This window comes from Parus major, chromosome 15 (assembly GCF_001522545.3).
Source record: "Parus major isolate Abel chromosome 15, Parus_major1.1, whole genome shotgun sequence".
Lineage (NCBI taxonomy): Eukaryota > Metazoa > Chordata > Aves > Passeriformes > Paridae > Parus > Parus major.
Genome location: NC_031784.1, coordinates 7,887,693 through 7,907,211, shown reverse-complemented (window position 1 = coordinate 7,907,211; position 19,519 = coordinate 7,887,693). Strand labels below are relative to the sequence as shown.

The following is a 19,519-nucleotide window of genomic DNA, read 5'->3' as shown; positions in this document are numbered from 1 at the left end:
GGCTCTGTACTCGTTAATACTACAGAAGGATGAGCTTAGAGCTGTTATGATTCTTGGAAAATGTCAGCTCAATGCCTAGTGGCATTTAGTAAAGCAAACGGAGTGTGAAGGATTAGAACAGAAATAGAGAATAAAACAGAAAACATGCCATTCTGTACCTTTCAGTTCGTTTTGAGTCTTCAGTATGATCATAGTTATCACACTTCTCCTTGTGATATGAGGAGAGCAGGATTTCAAAGTACCGCTCTCCATATCACAAAGAGCTGTTCAGCCTGAGTCTCCTCTGCTGGAAGATACTGCAGGAGGAACAGAGGAATCCAATAGAATTTGATAACATTGATAACATTGTCAGTGGCATAGGGACAGTGAATAGGGAGCAGTTGTGTTAACTGTCCTTACTTATGGAAAAGGCTGGGGGGGAGGAAAGGAGCAGGTGAAGTTTACTTGAAGCACTGTTAAGCTGTGGAATTTGGTATCACAGAGAGCTGGAGATACTGCAGTTTTTAAGAAACCACCAAGCAAGTTAGCAGAAATAAACCCTTATTGAGTGCTCCCTGTGGTTTAGAATCCCACAGTGGCAGATCCAGAGAAGATAAGAGGCATTGGAATATGTTCCCTTTTACACTGTATTACATCATGTATTTGCTGCTGGCCACTGATGGAGTGGAGTTGCAGAGGTTACAATGCTTGATCTGAAGTGGTACAACTGTGTTTGTTGAATACTGTGTTGCTCCTAAAATTACCCTTTGTTTTTTAGTGTAGCTTGAACTTTATCAAAAACAAACCACAAAACAAAAATACCCTCTTCAAAGTGTGAACCGATTGTGGACTGTACAGGTTTGTCACAATTCAGGGAGTGTCACACAATTCCTTCTGTTTGTATGCTGGTCCATTCTAAAGACTGACTACATGATCAATTCTGTCCACATTATGGAAACTCACAATTATTAAAATGACCAAGAATTGTTACCTACTGCAACAGGTGTGCAAAGAGGGATTTTTTTTATGGAAAGCTGCAAGTTAGTGTTTGTTTCAGGATTTTACCAATTAGTCTGGAGATGCAACTGTTTGAACCACCATCTTATCAGTAACAATTAAACTTAATATCTCTGTTTTCTTTTATACAAATACACAGAGGCACAGGCTACTCAACAATACAACTGCAGATATTTCAGTATATTAGTAGTACTGTTGGTGTAATTTCATTTGCTTAGTAAATGTTCGTATGTACATGATCCTCCTAAACCTTCCCATCTGCTCGATAGCTTCATCCAATTTTAAGCCATCTCTGTTTAAAAAAACCCTGATACTGATTGTAAGAACATTGTTTTCACAAAGTGGAAGCTGAATATATAAACAGCATGCTGGAATTATTTATTTATTTGTTTGTTTATTTAATATTTAAAATTTTATTTAGCGGGGAAGTAATTTTATCTGTCTCAGAGGCATCAGTTCTGTCTCTCCAAGGCATGAAGCACTGACTGACATACCTGGATCTTTCATTATGCAGATTTTTATTCTTTGCTATGACTTAGTCAAAATGACAAGAAAATGTGTCCATTATTGTATTGCTCTCCAAGAATTTCTTTTATTTTTGTTATTGTCTTTATTCACATGGAGAAGCCTAAAAACCAGCTCCTGGTGCTTTGCCTGCTCCCCATCATTTGCATGGGTGCAGTGGCCCTGCAGCTCCTGCAGCAGGGCAGCTGCTGTCACTCAGTGTGTCCCGTTGGCACAGGCTGAGAAGGGTCTGCCCTCCCCAGCTACAGCCAGGGCTGTGCCCATCCTCACCCGGGGCTGCAGGTAGAGCCCTGGATCTCCAGTGGCCCTTTCACTCTGTGCTATCACTCCTGTCAGCTCGGCAGACAAAACCTTTTCCTTGCAGCTTCAAAAGTCCTTCTCACTAATGGTGTTTCTGCTTTTCTGCTTAACCTGTTTCTGCTCCAGTCAGCAGGGGCTTTTTGTCATTTTAATGAGCTCTCTTTGTCATTATTCTTCCTTTCTGTCCCATGAGCATTTTTCTACTTGAGTTGAGAGATTCAGAGACATCTTCTGTAATTCAGTTCTTGCTTTTCACTGTGGACCAGAGTGTCTTTCTTCTTTTGTTTTAATAGTAACAAACCATAGTGCTTTGTTTTGTGAAATACTGAAATTCTGCACAAGTCTCCTTGCCTGTAATCTTATCTAGCTTTTTCCAAGGTTAGGAGGAAGAGATTACAACAATTTCGCCTGCTGCATAATTATTTTCTGAAGTCTCTAAGCTGTTCTCTACAGTTTCTTGCTTTCTGTCTTTAGAAGAGGCTCTTCTGATTTGTACTCAGTCTTCGTGTAAGCTGCTAATTGCACACAAGGCAGCTGCTCTGTTCTTGTAGCCTGGGAGAACCTTGCCATGCTTAAAAAAGGTGCTTTTGGGGTTGTTTTCTAAGGATTCAGGGAGCTGGGTTTATTTTTTTAATATGTAGCTTTAAGTGATGGCAGGCAGCTTGTCTTATGACATTGATCATTACATTTTCTTCAGACCCTCTGTAACAGTCAGCTGCTGAATCTTGTCTTTTAGATACAGCTTTTAGTCAGCTGAAGTATTTCTTCCTTAACTGATCTATCAGTTATTTCTCTGACAGCCTATCCCTGCAGGAAAATGAAGAAATATCTGCCAGGGCAAAGTGAGGTTTCTGTGGTTTTGGTAGGATTTTTCATTACTGACTTTATTGACTACAGCCTATTTTCACTTCATGTTTTCAATATAATCACTGTACACAATTAACTAAGAGTAAATATTATAAAACAAATGTAGCAGAGGAACCTCCCACTGTTTGCCACTCCTACATTTGATGCTTGGTTTTCCTGAGAGTATGAATTCTTTCATGGAAATACACTTTGTGTGGCAATCATAACCTGGTATATTTGGGGGGGCAGCAGAAGCTTGTGAATGTGTCTAATGTGCCAGCATTAGGCAACCTTGCCATTGACCTTTGGGATGGTAAGAAAGGAACAGCTGCTCTCTCTACAACAGTCTTTCTTCACATTTTCAATTTTTTAAATTTCTCTCTAGACACTAAATAGCTCTGAAAACAATGGAGCCTCCTTACCAGAGCATAACTAAAACAACCTTTTTTCTTTTTGCTGGACTCTCTAGTCTAAATCAGTGTTTGGTTTTGTTTTCATAGTTAGAAAAAGCTGTTTTCCTGATAAGGGGTTGAGAAATACTTTCTTGCTTGTGTTTTGTTTTGTTTTTTTGTTTGTTTGGTTTGGTTTGTTTGTTTTTTGTGGGTTTTGTTGTTGTTGTTGTTGTTTTTTCAGGCTTACGCTTCTTTCAACAGCCCATAATCTCTCCAATCCACCATTATCTCATGATTGGATAGGTTGTTTCTCATGCAAAGATGCAGTTATGATCATAGCTTTTATAAAATAGGGTGTTGAACTTGGTTACAAATGTGTTGGTTGCTAATTATGCTTTCTAGAAATCTTTATTGCATTTCTTTTTGTTTTCTGGTGAGTTTCTGAGTGGTTGGAGTAATGTATCTTTGTTTGGCAAAGATGCTATAAGGAAACCCATAGTGGAACATAAATTTTGAACTGGCCCCTGAATGGCAGTTGACTATTCTTTGTAATTGATCCGAAACATTTTTCTTCACTTTTGTGCAATAATTTGTTTCTAAAATCATAGGTTGCCATTACTGGTTTTGTGGGTGTTGCATCATTGATTGGGGAATGGTGAATTAATAATGATATAATATTGGGAATGTGTGTCTAATGTGCCACTTTTTTCTATTTGCTTCTCTAAAACCAGATTTGTGACTTTGGATTGGCTCGCGTTGCAGATCCCGATCATGATCACACAGGATTCCTGACAGAGTACGTGGCCACACGTTGGTACAGGGCTCCTGAAATCATGCTCAATTCTAAGGTAGGGGCAACAGTGAGCTTCTGGGGTGCTGCTGTTGGTGCTTATTCCCTTCCAACTATTCTTCCCCCTTCTGTGTTTTTAGGATCAGAATGCACGCACAGTCTTGGGGAGGAGTGGGCATGGGTTTCTAATAGAGCTATTGGCTTGCAATAATTGTGATTCCAGAATCAGTTACTGGGTACTAGAACTGAGTAATCACGTGCTTGACTTCCCACACCTCCAGTTCCTTGCCAGTCATGAGACTGCTTCCATCACCTGCTGTGCCACTGAGCAGGACAGGAGCGGTAGGAATGAGCATTCCACTGCTGCCTCCATCAAGGCTACAAATGTTGCCATGATGTTATCTTGACATCTTAATTTAGGTTTAGAATGTATAATGAGGGTGAATCTGATTCTGAATGAAGGCATGTGATCCTTCTTATGTGTCAGTCTTAATTGCATTTCCATAGTCTTCATGAAATCGTTCCTTTAGTTTTTATATATTTGGAATTACTGTTGTGTTCTGTGGCTGTTTTAAGGTGCATCCAATCCCTGTGTGGATGGTGGGTGTTCTTCAGAACCCCTGTGTTCACTCCCACAGCCAGACACCTGTTAGCAAAAACCTGGGTGACACCTGGAGCTGTATTTTATATTCTGGGATGGTTGTTGTTCCTGTAGGATTTACAGCTTTTCCAGTTGTTGGGTTTGTTTTGTTGTGGCAGTAGCATGTCCAAGGCACTTTAAGAAAATAGACATTTAACCAATTGAGGGTTTTTTTTCCCCAGCTGCTTGTATTTTGAACTTGAATCTTGTATTTTAAACCGTCAGTGAGGCCACAGCATTGGGCTATCCACGTCTACTTATCAAAGGCTTTCACAAAGAAAATACGTTGTTTTTGTAAGAGGTGATCACCTTAAAAGTTCCTGGCTTAATGTGTGATTCCTTTTATAATTCTGGCGCCTTGAACACAAGTGGTGAAGGGATGACATCCTGAGGAGCTGGTGTCTGGTGGCTGTGGGGACAGAGCCTTCCCAAGGGAGGGGCAGTGGCAGCAGGGGACATAGTGGGGCTCTGTCACTGCTGGGTGTCACTGCTGCACCTTTTCCTATGGGTGGCACAGGTTATCCATACCCATGGATATCCCATTGTTCCATTCCCACTGTATCTCAGTGACTGGTGTGGCCTCCTCCCAGCATCTTCACCTCTTCCTGCCTGTTGTGTTGTACAGAGCAGCCAACCAACAGCCATTGATTTTGCCATTTCCCTCTTTGCCAAAGGGCCTGTCCTGGAATGCTGCTTAGATCCCCTCAGGAGGGACAGCTGCTTTCACACGTGCTCAGCACTCTGTTCAGGGGCTGTGCAATTCAGAATACCTGGCTTCCAAAATGTTTTAGTTTAAATTTGTTATAAAATTAGGGAATCTCAACAATTTGCAATTGGTAACAGATTTAGCTAAACTTAAAGAATCCTTTTGGAAAACTGTATCTTGGAGACTTCCGTTTTTGCTACCCCTTCAAGGTAGTGTTTTGATATATGGCTCTTAATTATTTCATTTGTACAGAAAAAACAAACAGCATGAGCAAGCATGACTCATCTGAAAAAGAAAAAGATGATTTGTGTGCACTTTCAGTTTGCTCAAGTAACATGTTGCTGCTATTATGCAAAAATTTGACAAAAATGTATTTCTGCTTCACTTGCAGGGTTACACCAAGTCTATTGACATCTGGTCAGTGGGCTGCATTCTGGCAGAGATGCTCTCCAACAGACCCATCTTCCCAGGAAAACACTACCTTGACCAACTTAACCATATCCTTGGTAAGCTTTATGGAGCATTTCCACATCATCTGTCCCTCTTCATCATTTCTGCCAGCTGGGCTGGTCTTTCTGCAGTGGGTCACTGTGGAAGGTGTGGATCTGCAGGTGTGGCCACTGTCCCCTCTAGTTATTTTTGCAGCAATTGCTACAGGTAATCATTGCTTTGGGGACAGCTAAAGAATACTTACCAATTTATTTACTACATCAGGGATATATTTTTAAAACAAAATTAAAAAAAATAAATGTAGAATCTCATGTATTATTAGGTCCAGGTGAAATTCTTTAAAATGTCTATAGGTACACCACTTGCTGGGATCTTTTAAAGAGATTAGAGATCATTAGAAAATCAGACCCATTTATTTATTTTAAGAATGTTTTTTAGTAAAAGTTTCTAAAACTCCTCAGGTAGCCTTAAAACATTTGATCTGAAATCTCCTTCCCAGAAATTTTAATCCTGAGTTCTAGCAGATATGATACAGCTGTATTAATGTGCTTTTCATAGAATGCACTGTTGTTTGTATTTGTATTTTTTAGGTATACTTGGATCCCCTTCCCAAGAAGATTTGAATTGTATAATAAATTTAAAGGCCAGAAACTACTTGCTTTCTCTACCACACAAAAATAAGGTACCATGGAACAGGCTGTTTCCAAACGCTGACCCCAAAGGTATTTTATACTCTGTTAAATTGTATCAAAGTAATGGCAGGATGGGAGCTTTTATAACCTAAGAATTTGTCTTTATATTGGAAATAGAACATGCAGATGCCTTAAAATAGCACTGTAAATATAATATAAAATCATAAACTAGCATAAAGCCCTCACACTAATTTATCTTTTTAATGCAATTTTTAGTAACTTTAAGATTACCTGTTGTGGAGTTTGATCTTTAACTTATATGTGAAATCCAAACTCTTGTCACTGTCCTTGGAAGCACAGTACATTTTTCAAGTGCTGAACATCAGTACTGGATTTTGGCACTGACATCAACAATGCCTAACATCAGATAGGAGCCAGCTGCTTGCTGCTGCCCTGGGTAGAGTTTGTGTAGGCTGCATCAGTTGTAGGTCAAACAGGGTCTTGTCAGTGAGTGGGATCCTTAGGTACCATCAGAGCTTAGGATTTAATGGGTTAGAAAATTCAACTAGGACATGTGGAGCAAAAGTTATAAAAGCAAGGAATACAATAATTGTTAACTTTTCTTAATAAGGCTTTCGTAAAGGGTAAGTATGATTTTGTTTTGCTAGATAGCTATTAATTTACCTTTTATACTCAGCTTCATACAGTTTAAGGGTGGTTGTGTTCACAGTACAGCACTCTTTTACCTGCTCTAACACAATTCATAAGTTACTTCTTTTTTAACTGACATGATAATTTACTCTTAGTGGATATGATCAGGTACTGAATTACCATGTTAAAGCTGATTTCTGCAGATGGAACTGTATGGAGCTGATTATCCCTGTCATTGAGGAAAACAGCAGTGATTTATTCTGCTTTTATAACAGTGCTCATCAGTGTGAGAATCCTCCCCGTGGGCTTTGACAGCTTACTGGCAGCAGTGCTGGTACCTCAGCAGAGGGGGAATGTGCTGTTTGGTGCAGCACCTTGGCAGTGACACCCCGAGAGCAGCTGTGCCAGGGCAGCTTTTGGGAGCTGGCTGTCACTCAGGGCAGGAACAGCGCTGTGCCCACCACGCGCCGGCTGGGGGTGAGCTCGGGAGCTGCCAGCGCCGAGGGAGCAAAACACTGAATGATGGTTTCAGTGCAGCTCTGAGGCTTTTGGAGCTGCCCTCAAATGCACTTGGGTCTCTTGTGCAGTGCTGGGTGCTGCACAGACCCAGAGGAGCTCACTGCAGTGGTGGGTTGATGGTGATGGTGCATCCTCCCTCCCCAGGCTGCGATGTGACCTGAGGTCACAGGTGTGCTCCTCATCCTACTGAAAAGCTGCAACTGCTGCACTACATCAAGAAGCCTCTGTTAAACATCTGGTTCATAAATGATGGGGTGAGGAGAAGAAACGTGATGAGATTTAGGATACTGCAGATATCTTAGGGCTTCCTGCTCCTATAATCAGTTTTTTTCTCTTCTTGGAAAAGGGAAATGTGTTACAGGCAAAGTAGCTGACCAGCTGCAGTAGCACTGACCTGTGATGTCTGTCCAGAATTTCACCAGACCTCACTCTCTGTCTTACTGGATCTTCAGTTTCTTTATGGATTCTTTATGAGTTCTCTTCAACAGATTTTCCCTGAATCTCATGAATATAAATGTATTTGCATCTTCTCTGGAGAGTATCTTCTGTGCTGCTGGTTGTGCCAGAATATTTCACTGCGGTGATCTAGAACTCCTAATGACTTCTGGATGATACTTTCTTCTGTAAACAGCCAAGTTTTCTTTTCAGAATAACAATGTATTCATAATTACTTATTTCAGAAAAGCTCCATCTTAGTTTGGGTTTTGGCACAAAAATCCAAAGCGTTTTTCTGAGAGAATAAAAAGTCTCATCTATTTAGTTTCTGTTGTAGTCCAAACCAGATTGTACCGTAGGATTCCGTGTGTTTCTTGCCTTGCCATCCGTTCCGGGCTGAAGGCCTTTGGCAGGGAACCGCCTCCACTGGAGCAGGTGGTGCCCAGGAATACTGAGAGGGGCAGGCACAGCCTCTGTGCCAGGTCCCGGCTGCAGCAGGGGAGCTCCAGGGGTGCACTGCCATTAGCACAGACCTTGGGTAGTCGGGTTGTCTGGGTAAGGTCAGGCTTTGTAACACTTTCGTGGAGTGTGTATTAAATTCTTGCTCACTTTTTTTCCTCTTAGCACTTGATTTGTTGGATAAAATGTTGACCTTTAATCCTCATAAGCGGATTGAAGTGGAGCAAGCTTTAGCCCATCCATATCTGGAGCAGTATTATGATCCAAGTGATGAGGTAAAGATGTTGTTAAAATGTAAACATTGATAAAATGATACAGCTGATTATTTTCTACTTTAGTTTAAGGGTAGTGTTTCTAGTGTACTAATGGAGTTGAAGAACAAATTGCATCAATTTACCAAAATGTGTATTTCTCACTTTAGTGCAACACTTAGGAGATGCCACACAATAAATAGATATTAAGGTGCCCTCCCTCTCCAGAAAATGGAGATTCTCAGCTCATGTGAGGCCTGGTTTCATAATGTCTGAGGTAAAGGAGGAGAATGACTGTGTTTGCCATCAGATTAAAAACCTGGAATCAGAACTGGCTGTAGTTCAGGTAAAATTCTGAGGAGATTCCTGGCTCCTTTTTGTAAAGAAATAGGGGAGGAGGAAATAAGCTAGTTTTCCTTAAGGGCCAGATATGTTTATTCCAAGAAATAAAAATGTTTAAGATAATTTTTTTTCCTTCACATAGATTTGAGCCTCAAATAAATATTTCAACTTGTGGTTTGGATTTGCCTAGACACTTACTGTGGTTGATATAAAATTTGGTAAACTAATACATAAAGACAGGACTAATAGGGGGAGTTCTGCCTTGAAGCCTGCTCAGCGTTGGATATTTTTGTGAAAGACATTTTCAGATTTTTTTTCCTCATCCATGAAAGGACTGCATGAAATTCAACAGCACAGTGACATTAAAGTAATCATATTTCTTTGTATCATTAAGCCTGTAGCTGAAGCACCCTTCAAGTTTGATATGGAGTTGGATGACTTGCCGAAGGAAAAGCTGAAAGAATTGATTTTTGAGGAAACTGCAAGATTCCAGCCAGGATACCGATCTTAAATCGTGCATAGGTAAAGTCACAGCAGTAGGGGACACTCGGGCACAGGGCACATTTGGGACTCGGGTGCTGCTGGTGAAATGTAGGACTTGCCTTTCCCAGTGCCCAGTAATTTCCTGTCCAAGGACTTGAGCTCAGTCCTGTCCTGTTTCTGAGGAGTTTTTGTTTGCCCACAGCATTGAAGTGTCCACATGGAACCCAGGAAACTGTCCGAGGTGCTTACCTTGTTTGTAGTTTGCATTTAGGGAATAAGAATTGCGTTTCAATAGTGCTGCTTAGAATAAAAGCAATGGTAACACTTTGAAATGCAAATTTTATTGAAAAGAACATTTTAAGGGGCAATGTTCTTCATATATTACAGATACATAATTTTATCATATGGCTTCAAACACATTTAGAAAAAACTCCTCCTAAATGTAATGTACAAAGGAGAAATCTCTTAAAATATTTCAATGGAAAAAAACCTTTTTTTCACCTGAAACTTTAGTATGACCTATCTTTAGTTTTAAGTAGCTCCCAAATAGTGTAAGTAAATAAGAATAGGTGTTTAACTAGTCATAAATTAATTATAACTAATCTTCCTAGCATTTTGATGGTCTGAAAGTTTAATTTAAAATTAAATATACTGATATTCACTGACTCTGACTTCTTTTTTTTTAAATCTATTAACTTAATTGGTCTTCTTGTACCAATTACAAGTCTCAGGAGTTTCATACCAAACTGGTCAAACACTGATTTGATTGGAATACCTGTGAAACTTCTGTGATACTAATAGGGGAAAATATCAAAGTTTTATGAGTGGAAAGGAAAAACAAGCCAAAGGCAACAGGCTGCCCTGGGCTGCCTGGTTTGTGTTCTCTGCTCTCGTCCCTCAGAGCAGCATTCTGCAGTCACTGCTTTGTGTGGGCAGTTCCAGCGGGAAGGTGAAATTTTGACCCAGGGCACTTCCTTGCTGCCAGAAATCAACGGCTCTGCTGGCAGTATGCAAGAGCTTTGTGGCTTTGCTATAAACAATAATTTTTCTGCACTAAAAAATGTGATTTCAGTTTCTGCATTGCATATACCCCCAGGTTTTAATTTAATGATGAATTAATAGGAAAGAAAAAGAAAAAAAAGTGGGGGAAATGTAAAAATACAGTTTTTACTTTAATAGGATAACTGCTGTTTCCACTGGCTTGAATATTTAGGTGTATAGAACCTCACAAATTAACAAATTTCAATTTTTTCAAATACTGCATTTTGTTTATTTAAACTTGCTAGGTGATATTGGAACTGTTGTAGTAATTAAAAGGTAGGGAAATCTGAGGTTCACACACTGGTTCTATAAGTTTGCATTGTTAGTAAATCAGACCTGGGACACAGTAACTGGCTGGTGTTAATGTCCTACCCATGTTTTCTGTGTGAGAGCAGAGCTGTGCCTGTACACATGGTGGAAGAAAGTTACATAAAGTTTTAGGAGCAAGATGAAGCCTGATCCTAACAGGCTGTAATCTCAAGGAAGGGCAGCAAGTAGTTACTGCTGTGGTAAATCATAGTTCGTGATCTCTTGCTTCCCTCTTTGCCCAGGCCATACTTACCTAGGTTGTGTTAGGGATTAAGGGATAAAAAGATTAGGGATAAAGATATCAGTGATCCATTGCTAGCAGAAATTTCTGGTTTGATAAAAATGCTACTATGCAGAGTTGATTTGGCCAGCACAATATTGAAATTGAAATATTGTACTTAGTTTGACAAGGATATGCTGGCAATTTGTCCAAGTCATTTGTGGTTAGGATTGCCAGCTATGCCACAGTACAGCAGTTTAAACATAGCTGCTTGACATCCTAGTGAGGGCCAGTCCCCAGGAGCTGGCTTCAAATGCACAGTAATGTGTCCTGCTGTGCATTCCTGTTCCCCTGCACACTCCCCCCTGTGCTTTACCAGCCAGCTTTTCTCACTGGGCTGTTTCTCCAGATTCAAAGTGTCCTCTGCACTGTGGGTTTTGGAATTGAGAAGCAACATGAAAATAACAGATTTTTGGGTTCAGACAAACAATGTACTTCATTGACTAGTTATGTTTAATCTTCCTAATACTTTATATTTTAATTTCAATTAATATTTAATTTTAATTTAAGAATTACTAGTTTAAATTTTCTCCAAATTCTTTATTAACATCTGTAGATCCTGCTGGCTGTGGCTCATGGTAAACACAGTGTGCACAGAAATAGGAAAGGGCTTGTTTTAAGAGGTGGTGTTAAACTTCCTTCACTGAAATATATCTCTGCTCTCTTTTGTAGGACAAGGACTTAAAGGACTGGGCGTGCTCAAACGTTGCTGTTCCTCTTCCCAGTTCTTTATTGTTGGTCATGTCTTGTGGCCTCTCTCAGCTTATCCACTAACTCCTTTGAGCCATTCAGGAGGGCGGTTCCTGGTAGTTTTGGCTTTTCATGCTTTCGATGAATCTTTTAAGCCTGAAGAATTGTAATTGACACTCCTATGCGTAATGCCCATTGTTGACCTGTTGCAGTACTGTACTGTACGTGCACCTACTGCTGCCCGTGTTTTAACTGCTTGCTTTCTGGTTTGAAAGATGCAGTGGTTCCTTTCACTCCTGGATCAATATCCAAGAAGAGTTCATTAACTTGTAAGACGTTTACACCATGAACTATGTTTTTTCTGACTTTACTGAAGTCGCTGGCATTTTTTTTTTTAGAAAAGCTACTATTCAGGGCACTTTAAGTCAGTGACATCCCAGATTTTTTTTGCACGTCCTTTTTAAATAGAAATGGTTGGTTAGCATCCAGCAGAGTGTACCATTATGCTATGGATTGCAGCATAAGTTGTGTTCATGTTAATCTTGCTTATGCACTTGTTTGGGTGTCCTGTGCTGTACATACAGGTATTCTATCCAGTGTAAGAGCCACATAGGAGCCCAACTTAACTGAACTCATCTAAGAAACATTTTTCCATGTATTGACAAAATTTGTACTTTTTTTCTCCCTGCTTTTTCTAAGAGAGATCATTTAAAGTTTACCCACGTTGGAGGCATAGTACTCCCAAAGTTCCTACCATGCAGTAGTGTCTGTACAGCCTGTGCAAAGGCAAGGTGGCAGCTGCAGCTGCTGTTTGCTCCCTGAGTGCTGGAAGGGTTAACACAGACCACGATGGCACCATGACCCCATGGCCAGTGCTTTTCCTGGGCAAGGCAGCCGTACCTGGTGGCAAGCAAGAAACCAAAATATGATGTTAATTAACTCAGTCTGCATCCTGCATACCAATGAAATGCTTCAAATGAGGATTGATAGTTTTGACATTTGAATCTAATCACTGACATTCAGATTCTTGCAGAGAGGAACACTGCATCTTCAAATGAGAAAGTTTGATTTCACTTTTGCTCCTACAGCATGTCAGCATCTCAAGTTCATTTCTTGCAACCTACACTATGGTGATTTGTAATCAAGCCTCCATGAGCTCGTGACATGAAGTACTGTTCTGTTGTCAAGTACTATCAAACTTTTCTGATAATGCTGAGTTAGGACAACCAAACAAAGCTAGCACTAAATAACATTTAAAATTGTATACCTTTTAATGATCTTTTCAAGTATTTGTTACTGAAATTGTATAATGTGGAGTTTACTAGGTGTTATGTTCCAGTGCAGTGCCTCCTTTTCTTTCCCCACTGCTCTCTGTGGTGAGAAATTTGCCTTGTTTAAAATAATTACTGTGCCCTCGCATGACTGTTAAAGCTTTCTGTGCAAAGATGATTGTCTAAGTGCCACATGCCTATGATTGAGAAAAAGAAAATAATCTATTGTTACCTCTGAGTTGTGTTCAACTGAAATGCTATTCAACAAATAACTTAGGAAAAATAGTTCTATTTTTAGCTTTTCATATCTCTGCTGTCTTTTTCTCATTTTATTTTGGCAGCAGTGAAGAATGGATTGTATAAAGACTGCTTGCTAATATGAACAAAATGCACTTGTAATTCCTGGAAATAAATTTAAATCTTATATCTTCACATTAACATTAAGAATTAGTTTTTGGTTTCCTCTTGGGTAATGTCTATGAATGGAAATCAGGTTCAATTGCTACTGTAGTACATAAGGATGCTGGCTGGTTAATAACTCCAGGCTTCCTCATACCACTTAGTCTGCTCTTCAGAGAAATCTAGAAAGCCATTAACTTAGACTCCAGTAGATAAGGGTGCTTACAAGATTCCATTTCAGAATTTTCTTTTTCCTATAGTTTAAGTGTTAGTCTGCCAAAATTAATTTTTAATAAGCAAGGGTTCATCATTAAAGGGCATTTTCTATTAGGAAGTTCCTGTGATACATAAATCTCTGTTGTGGGGAACAAATTTGGAGCCTTGTCAGGACACTGCACAAGTGATCATGGAATCGTTGTATGGAACCTATGCTAAAAACATTTCTATAGAAGAAATATGCACTTGACTGTTGATACCAGTGTAGAAATTTCTCTTGACCTTTCTACACATCTTTACCAAAATGCTTTTCTCACTAAGTTTTGAAAAGTTGAAATATTTCTAGAATCTCTGCTACTTGCATGATCATCATTACAACAGGAATCATTTTTGGCATGATTGGAAAGATGACTGTTACTGAAATTAGTTTGTAACACCTCAGTTTTAATTTATTAAGGAAGAACTTTGGCAGCTTACTTCACCCTTCTCTTTCCCAATTATTTTCTTTTAATAATTTCTTTAATTTGAGATGTTTGGGGAGGTGTAGACATACCCTTGCATCCTGTCTCTGTGAGTGAGAAGCCGAGGGTTTGCTTTACCTAATGTCTGGTGCTTTTGGGCTTTCTTCCTTAGCTACTTTTGCTGAATCCAATTGGCATCCATTGGGATCCATAATAACCACATTAATCAATCTTTTACTGAATTCAGTAAACATTGTTGGGTTGAATTTGTTGATGCGTCAAATGCTGAAGCATGATTATTTTTTTTTATTTTATTTTTTTTATTTTATTTTTTTTTTGGATCAGATTTTGAAAATAGTTGAAAGAAGGTGCCTCTAACAACACTGTGTTAGGTCAGTTATTTCATAATTTTACATTGGGTTCTTTATGCAGTTTTTATATTTTAGAGCAGAGAACAGCAACTCTTAAAAGTAGCATGCATATTTCATGGTAAAGATGCTTTGGGAATAAGGAATGTAAACAGTTCACTGTCAAAAACATTCCAACCTTACTAAAGAAAAATATGCAAACACAAAATTCTCATGGATGCTTTGGCAAACAAGCGTCTGACTCTGCTGTCCTGCCTGTGGCCAGACTCTTCCTCACCCCTGTGACACCAGAGCTGGGCCGTCTGCGCCGGGAGCTTCCGGGAGTGACAGTGGGGACACAACTCGGCAGTGGCCAAACAAAACCTGAGGAGCTGAGCAGGGCTTTCCTTGCAGAATGAGAGAAAGAAAAACCTGTTGTTGCTGCCCACTGTAATATGCTACGATATATTTATACCATGTCGAAGTTGTTTGCTGAGCAACTGTACTATAGATTTAAACTTTATTAATATATATTTGCTTATGTTAGTGTAGTTTATATAGTCCTTGGTTATTGATAAATTTATTGTGTTGTTACAGCACAGTGATATGGTATAAATATAGGTCTATACATACACACCATATACTTATGAATTTGGTCCCTTGCATAGTACTTTTATATTTGTACAGCAATGTCTTCAAGCAATCCCAGATTTTAGGGGAAATATTTTTGTAAATGCAGTGGTTTAAACAAAAAAGTCCAAACAATCCTTTTACTAAGTTTTAAATACATTTGTGGTTCAAAATGGTTAGTTAACAATTGAAATCAAGACACTAAATTAGTGAAAAGTGCACATTAGTAAAGTGAAGCTTACAGTGGTTTTTGTAGCATGTGCTGTGATCAAACCAAGTAACACATCGGCGGAAATGTAAAAGTTGGACTACATGTGTAAATCTAGAACAAATTTCTAAAGGTTGCAGCTGGTTTACTTACTATTGTTGCCTTTTCTTGTGTTGTATCAGTGTAGAGCACTCTTAAAATACTCAAACTGCTTTGTCTTTGCTTTGTACTGTTGGTGCCTTCTTAGTCATGTACCCCACAAGTCCTGCATAGCTAATTTAGTTAATGGTAAGTTTAAAATAAAAAAGCAAAGGAAGATTTTATAAAAAATAAATAAATCATTTTCTGTATGTTCTTATTCATTGTAACAATTAAACATTTATATTGTGACAGATTTGTGATTTGGTTAATCTGTATAGATCAATTGTAAGTAGCAAAGGTTTATATTTCGTCTTATTCTTTTGATGTTGTAAACGTTTGTGATTTTCTTTTTTAAATCAGGTAACTTAATGTTCTGTTTTGTTTTTGACATCTGAATCTTGTAAAAACAAATGCAAAGAAAATCATTAAATTGTGTCCCTGTATTACCAAACCAGCATAGTTCCGTGCATGTCTAGAACAACTGGGACTTTGCTTTGCCCTGAGCTGGTCCATTGGCTGATCCAAAACTGCCCCTCCTTGGAAGTGCACGGGGAGCAGCCTGCAGGCAAGAGCTGTAACTGCTCAAGGTGTGTGTGCCCCTGTGTAACTGTACCAGCTTGGAATTAAATTAAGGAAGCCATAAAAAAAACCCAACAAAACCACAGATGAGCTTTCTTTATAGACAGGCAGAAATGTTTTATCTTCGGTGTGAGAAAATGGCGAAATCTTGACCTGCTGAGTGATGCAAATCAATTTCAGTGTATCTGATGGTTCATGGGCTTTTTTGACACTCTTTAATGGATATTTGTATTGCACGGTTCCCATGAAATCTTGAAAATTACTTGCATGATCCTTAGAAACCAAATGTTTTCATTTCAATATAAAAAGGTTCTCCAACCAGGGGTTGGAACTGTGGGATTTCTGGGAGCAGTGCAAGTTCATATCCCTGTCATGGACTTTTAATTCTTCTTCAAAGAACTGAACTCTTAAAAGGTGTAGCTGGATAATGGCAGCTAAAAATTTCTCTAATTAATATGAAAAGGCAAAAAATGTGACCTGAAACTAAAGAAAGCTTAACCATAATTGAGAGGTCTGTAACAGCTCTGAGAACTGGCTTGTAAAAATTCATCTCACATTCCCCTCCTTGGCTTTCACTGCAGGGTACAGATTTCTTCCCCCTGCAAGAATAATACAGAATTTCATTTTCACCATGTTTCTATGTGTTCTTACATTTTGTTGGCTGTGGCTGTTCCTCTGGCAGAAGGTGTGTTCATTGTAGCATGCGCTTCAGGGTGGGACCTCAAGGTACAACTGTACAGCTGCTTGGCTCCAGGAAGGTTTTGACAAGCAACTGATTGACTCAAGGTTGCTGTGATCCTTGTTTCAGTGGGATTAGTTTGAAATATTCCCCAGAACTGGCTGTAAGTTCTCCATCTGTAAGCTTCAGGTGTAGTGGGCACTCCTGAGCTGTTATGCACACGGCTCAGGGTGGAGGTTCCAGTGAGCACCCCCAGATGCTGAGCAGATGCTGCACTCACATACTCAGGAAGGCTGGCACAGAGCTGCTTTTGAGTACAAGCCATGTTTTTTGAAAGAGATTAATGTAGGTCTGATGGTATCAAGCTGTGTAGAACTCTGACCCAGGACTTTGCAGACCAAAGATAATTTTGTGTTGCACGTGTTTCATCTTCAGTTATCCTTTCTACTAAATAGCATATATGTAACACTGAAAAGCTTAAAACCCCCCAAAAAAACATTGTGGAATATGTAGGAAACTCACAAATGTCACATTGACATACGCTGTGTCTGTTGGTGGTTACCTTGCTCCGATGTGTCTTCTCACCACACGAGTCCAGGTAGCTTCAGAAGGAGTTCTAGAGCCTCAAGTCTGCTTCCAAAGGCAACTTTGGTGTGTCTGCTGAACACCACCCTGGTGTCAGAGGTGTTCACATCCCCATCAGAAAGGTGGCCCCACTCAGGAGCTGTTTCTGTGAAGCCTCATCTTGGGACTTGGATGTGAGAACTGTTCTGTAACCCCTCTGTCTTTTCCCTGTAATTTGTAAATTACATGGGTGACTTTCCTTCACGTGTTTTCTAAAACTCTGCCTTTTTTTTTCAGTATGTCTTGCTATTGGCAATTTACTTCTCTCTGTTTAAACTGAAGTCTAAACAAGTTCTAGTTGTTACAAAAAAAATCTTTATGGGATTTGTCAGCTTTCTGATGGTAAACAGCAGACTATTGATCCTGTTAAACTGATGTACCTTGTGAATACTGGAACCTTCCTGCAACTTCTCTAAAGCTGCCTCTCGTTTTCATGCACATACACAGAGCCCATTTTTCCTGAAGTTCCTTCTCTTTCCAGCTAATTAATTAGTGTGGTAGAGAAATGTGTGATCCTTCTAGCTTAGTACAGAGGCAGCTTGTTTGTACCTGAAGGCTGAAGAGAGGAGACTTGAAGTCTTCCTTTGCCAATTTCCCCAAAACAAGCAAGAAATACCTTACCAGGGTCTTGGGTTTGCAGTGTTTTCTCACCTAAAAAGACAGTAATAAAAATACTTGATTTCTCTTGCCAGTCTGTGAGTTTGTGTGCGCTCAGCTGTTGGCTGCTGCCTGCCCCCTGTCTCCTTGCCTTGCTGCTTGCACTGGCCTGACCTTTGATCTGAGTTCCTCTTCCAGCGACTGCTCTTCCTCAGGGGTTTACACTTTCCATGTTGGGATCTTTCTCTAAAGTCCCTTGTCTGCTCTGGCTTGATGACTTCATTCCTTTGCTTCTTACTTTTCCTTATCTTGCATGTTTGTAGATTCCTGCAGTCTCACAGCTCCGCTTTTATTTGCTTCTTTCATTTTTTGCCTGTAGAGCTGAGCCAAGGACACAGTTTTGCTTCACAGAGCTGGGCCTGGGTACAGGCAGCTGACCCCGGAGCGCTGGGATAAAACCGAGATAGCGCAGAGCAGCTCCAGCCCTGGGATGGCACCAGCAGTGCAGGGATCCCTTATTCCACCTTGTGAGTTTAATTCTGACCTTGAACACACAGCTTAGAAATAATGGAAGGTGTTAATCTCTATCTGTGATGTGTGATCGATGTCTGAAAATTTAGGCTTTTTAGCAAAAAAACTCCAACAAACCTAAAGCTGTAAGAGATTCTGCAGAATTTTTTAAAATTTGCTATTGCTAAGAGACTTGATATGCACCTTTTAGGGGGGTTGTTTGTTTATTTGTTTTTGTTGGTTTGTTGTTTGTGATATTTTGTAACATCCAAGACTAAATGGCTTGCTGTGAACATCTTTTTCTGCCTTAAAACTGCAAATGCAAAAATGCTGAATATTTAGAATTTTGGCTTGTGACTCACTGAACTGATGATACCACAAGAGAGCTGGAACGTTTTTTAGTCAAGCCTTTCTCCTAAGTCATCTTTAATTTTGATACTAGTACTAAAAAGGAAATTTGGACTAAAAAATCCTTTTTTTTGTTCCTGGAAGTGTTAAAACTCACAGAAATTCTAATTTACAGTTGAGGCACCACAGACTGAAGAGTACAAACTTTAGACATTTTTAATGCATTCTGTGTTTTTTAAAAACTTTTTGTTAGTTTTTGTACACATACATACTTTTGCAGGCTTTCTGAGTAGGTTTGCACAGGTGTGGAGGGGACACAAACTTGCAGGCCAGTTTTCCCACTCAGAAATATTTCAGTGGGTGTTGTGCTGTCACTGTAGCTCTGTGTTTTGATTCTGTTTGCCTTTGTGCAGTATAAGCGCAGCACTCCAGACAAAAGTGGGGATTGAAAACAAAACCATTTCTTAATCATTCTGTTGTAGCTAAACTTAATATAAACTTGGATTTGAGGATATGCTTGGTATTTTGGAAGAACTGTGTTAAGCTGTTTTTACAGCTGACTTGGTGACATTTCTGTAAGTAAAATATGCTGTTGTTCCAGCATGGCAAAGGTCTGCATTATTCATGTGCTCAACTTAATCACTGGTTTTCTTCTTGTGACAATAAATGGCATTGTACCAAAAGCAATATATCCTGTGTGTAGTTAGTAGTGGAAATAATTATTACTGTGCAGCTTGTATTTTCATTGTCTTTGCAGCCACTAGCATGGATT

The 19,519-nt window shown here is 39.5% G+C and overlaps 1 protein-coding gene across 1 annotated transcript in view; it reads left to right on the top strand.

The window, feature by feature from the left end:
• Window positions 1-17,355, top strand: part of MAPK1 (mitogen-activated protein kinase 1) — a 35,255-nt gene extending 17,900 nt beyond the window's left edge. Inside the window, exons 4-9 of the mRNA XM_015644102.2 lie at window positions 3,791-3,907; window positions 5,587-5,701; window positions 6,236-6,367; window positions 8,507-8,616; window positions 9,329-9,456; window positions 11,720-17,355. Coding sequence (XP_015499588.1) covers window positions 3,791-3,907; window positions 5,587-5,701; window positions 6,236-6,367; window positions 8,507-8,616; window positions 9,329-9,445 — 591 coding nt within the window. The 3' untranslated portion in view covers window positions 9,446-9,456; window positions 11,720-17,355. The remainder of the gene's footprint in view (window positions 1-3,790; window positions 3,908-5,586; window positions 5,702-6,235; window positions 6,368-8,506; window positions 8,617-9,328; window positions 9,457-11,719) is intronic.
• Window positions 17,356-19,519: the final 2,164 nt, after the last annotated feature.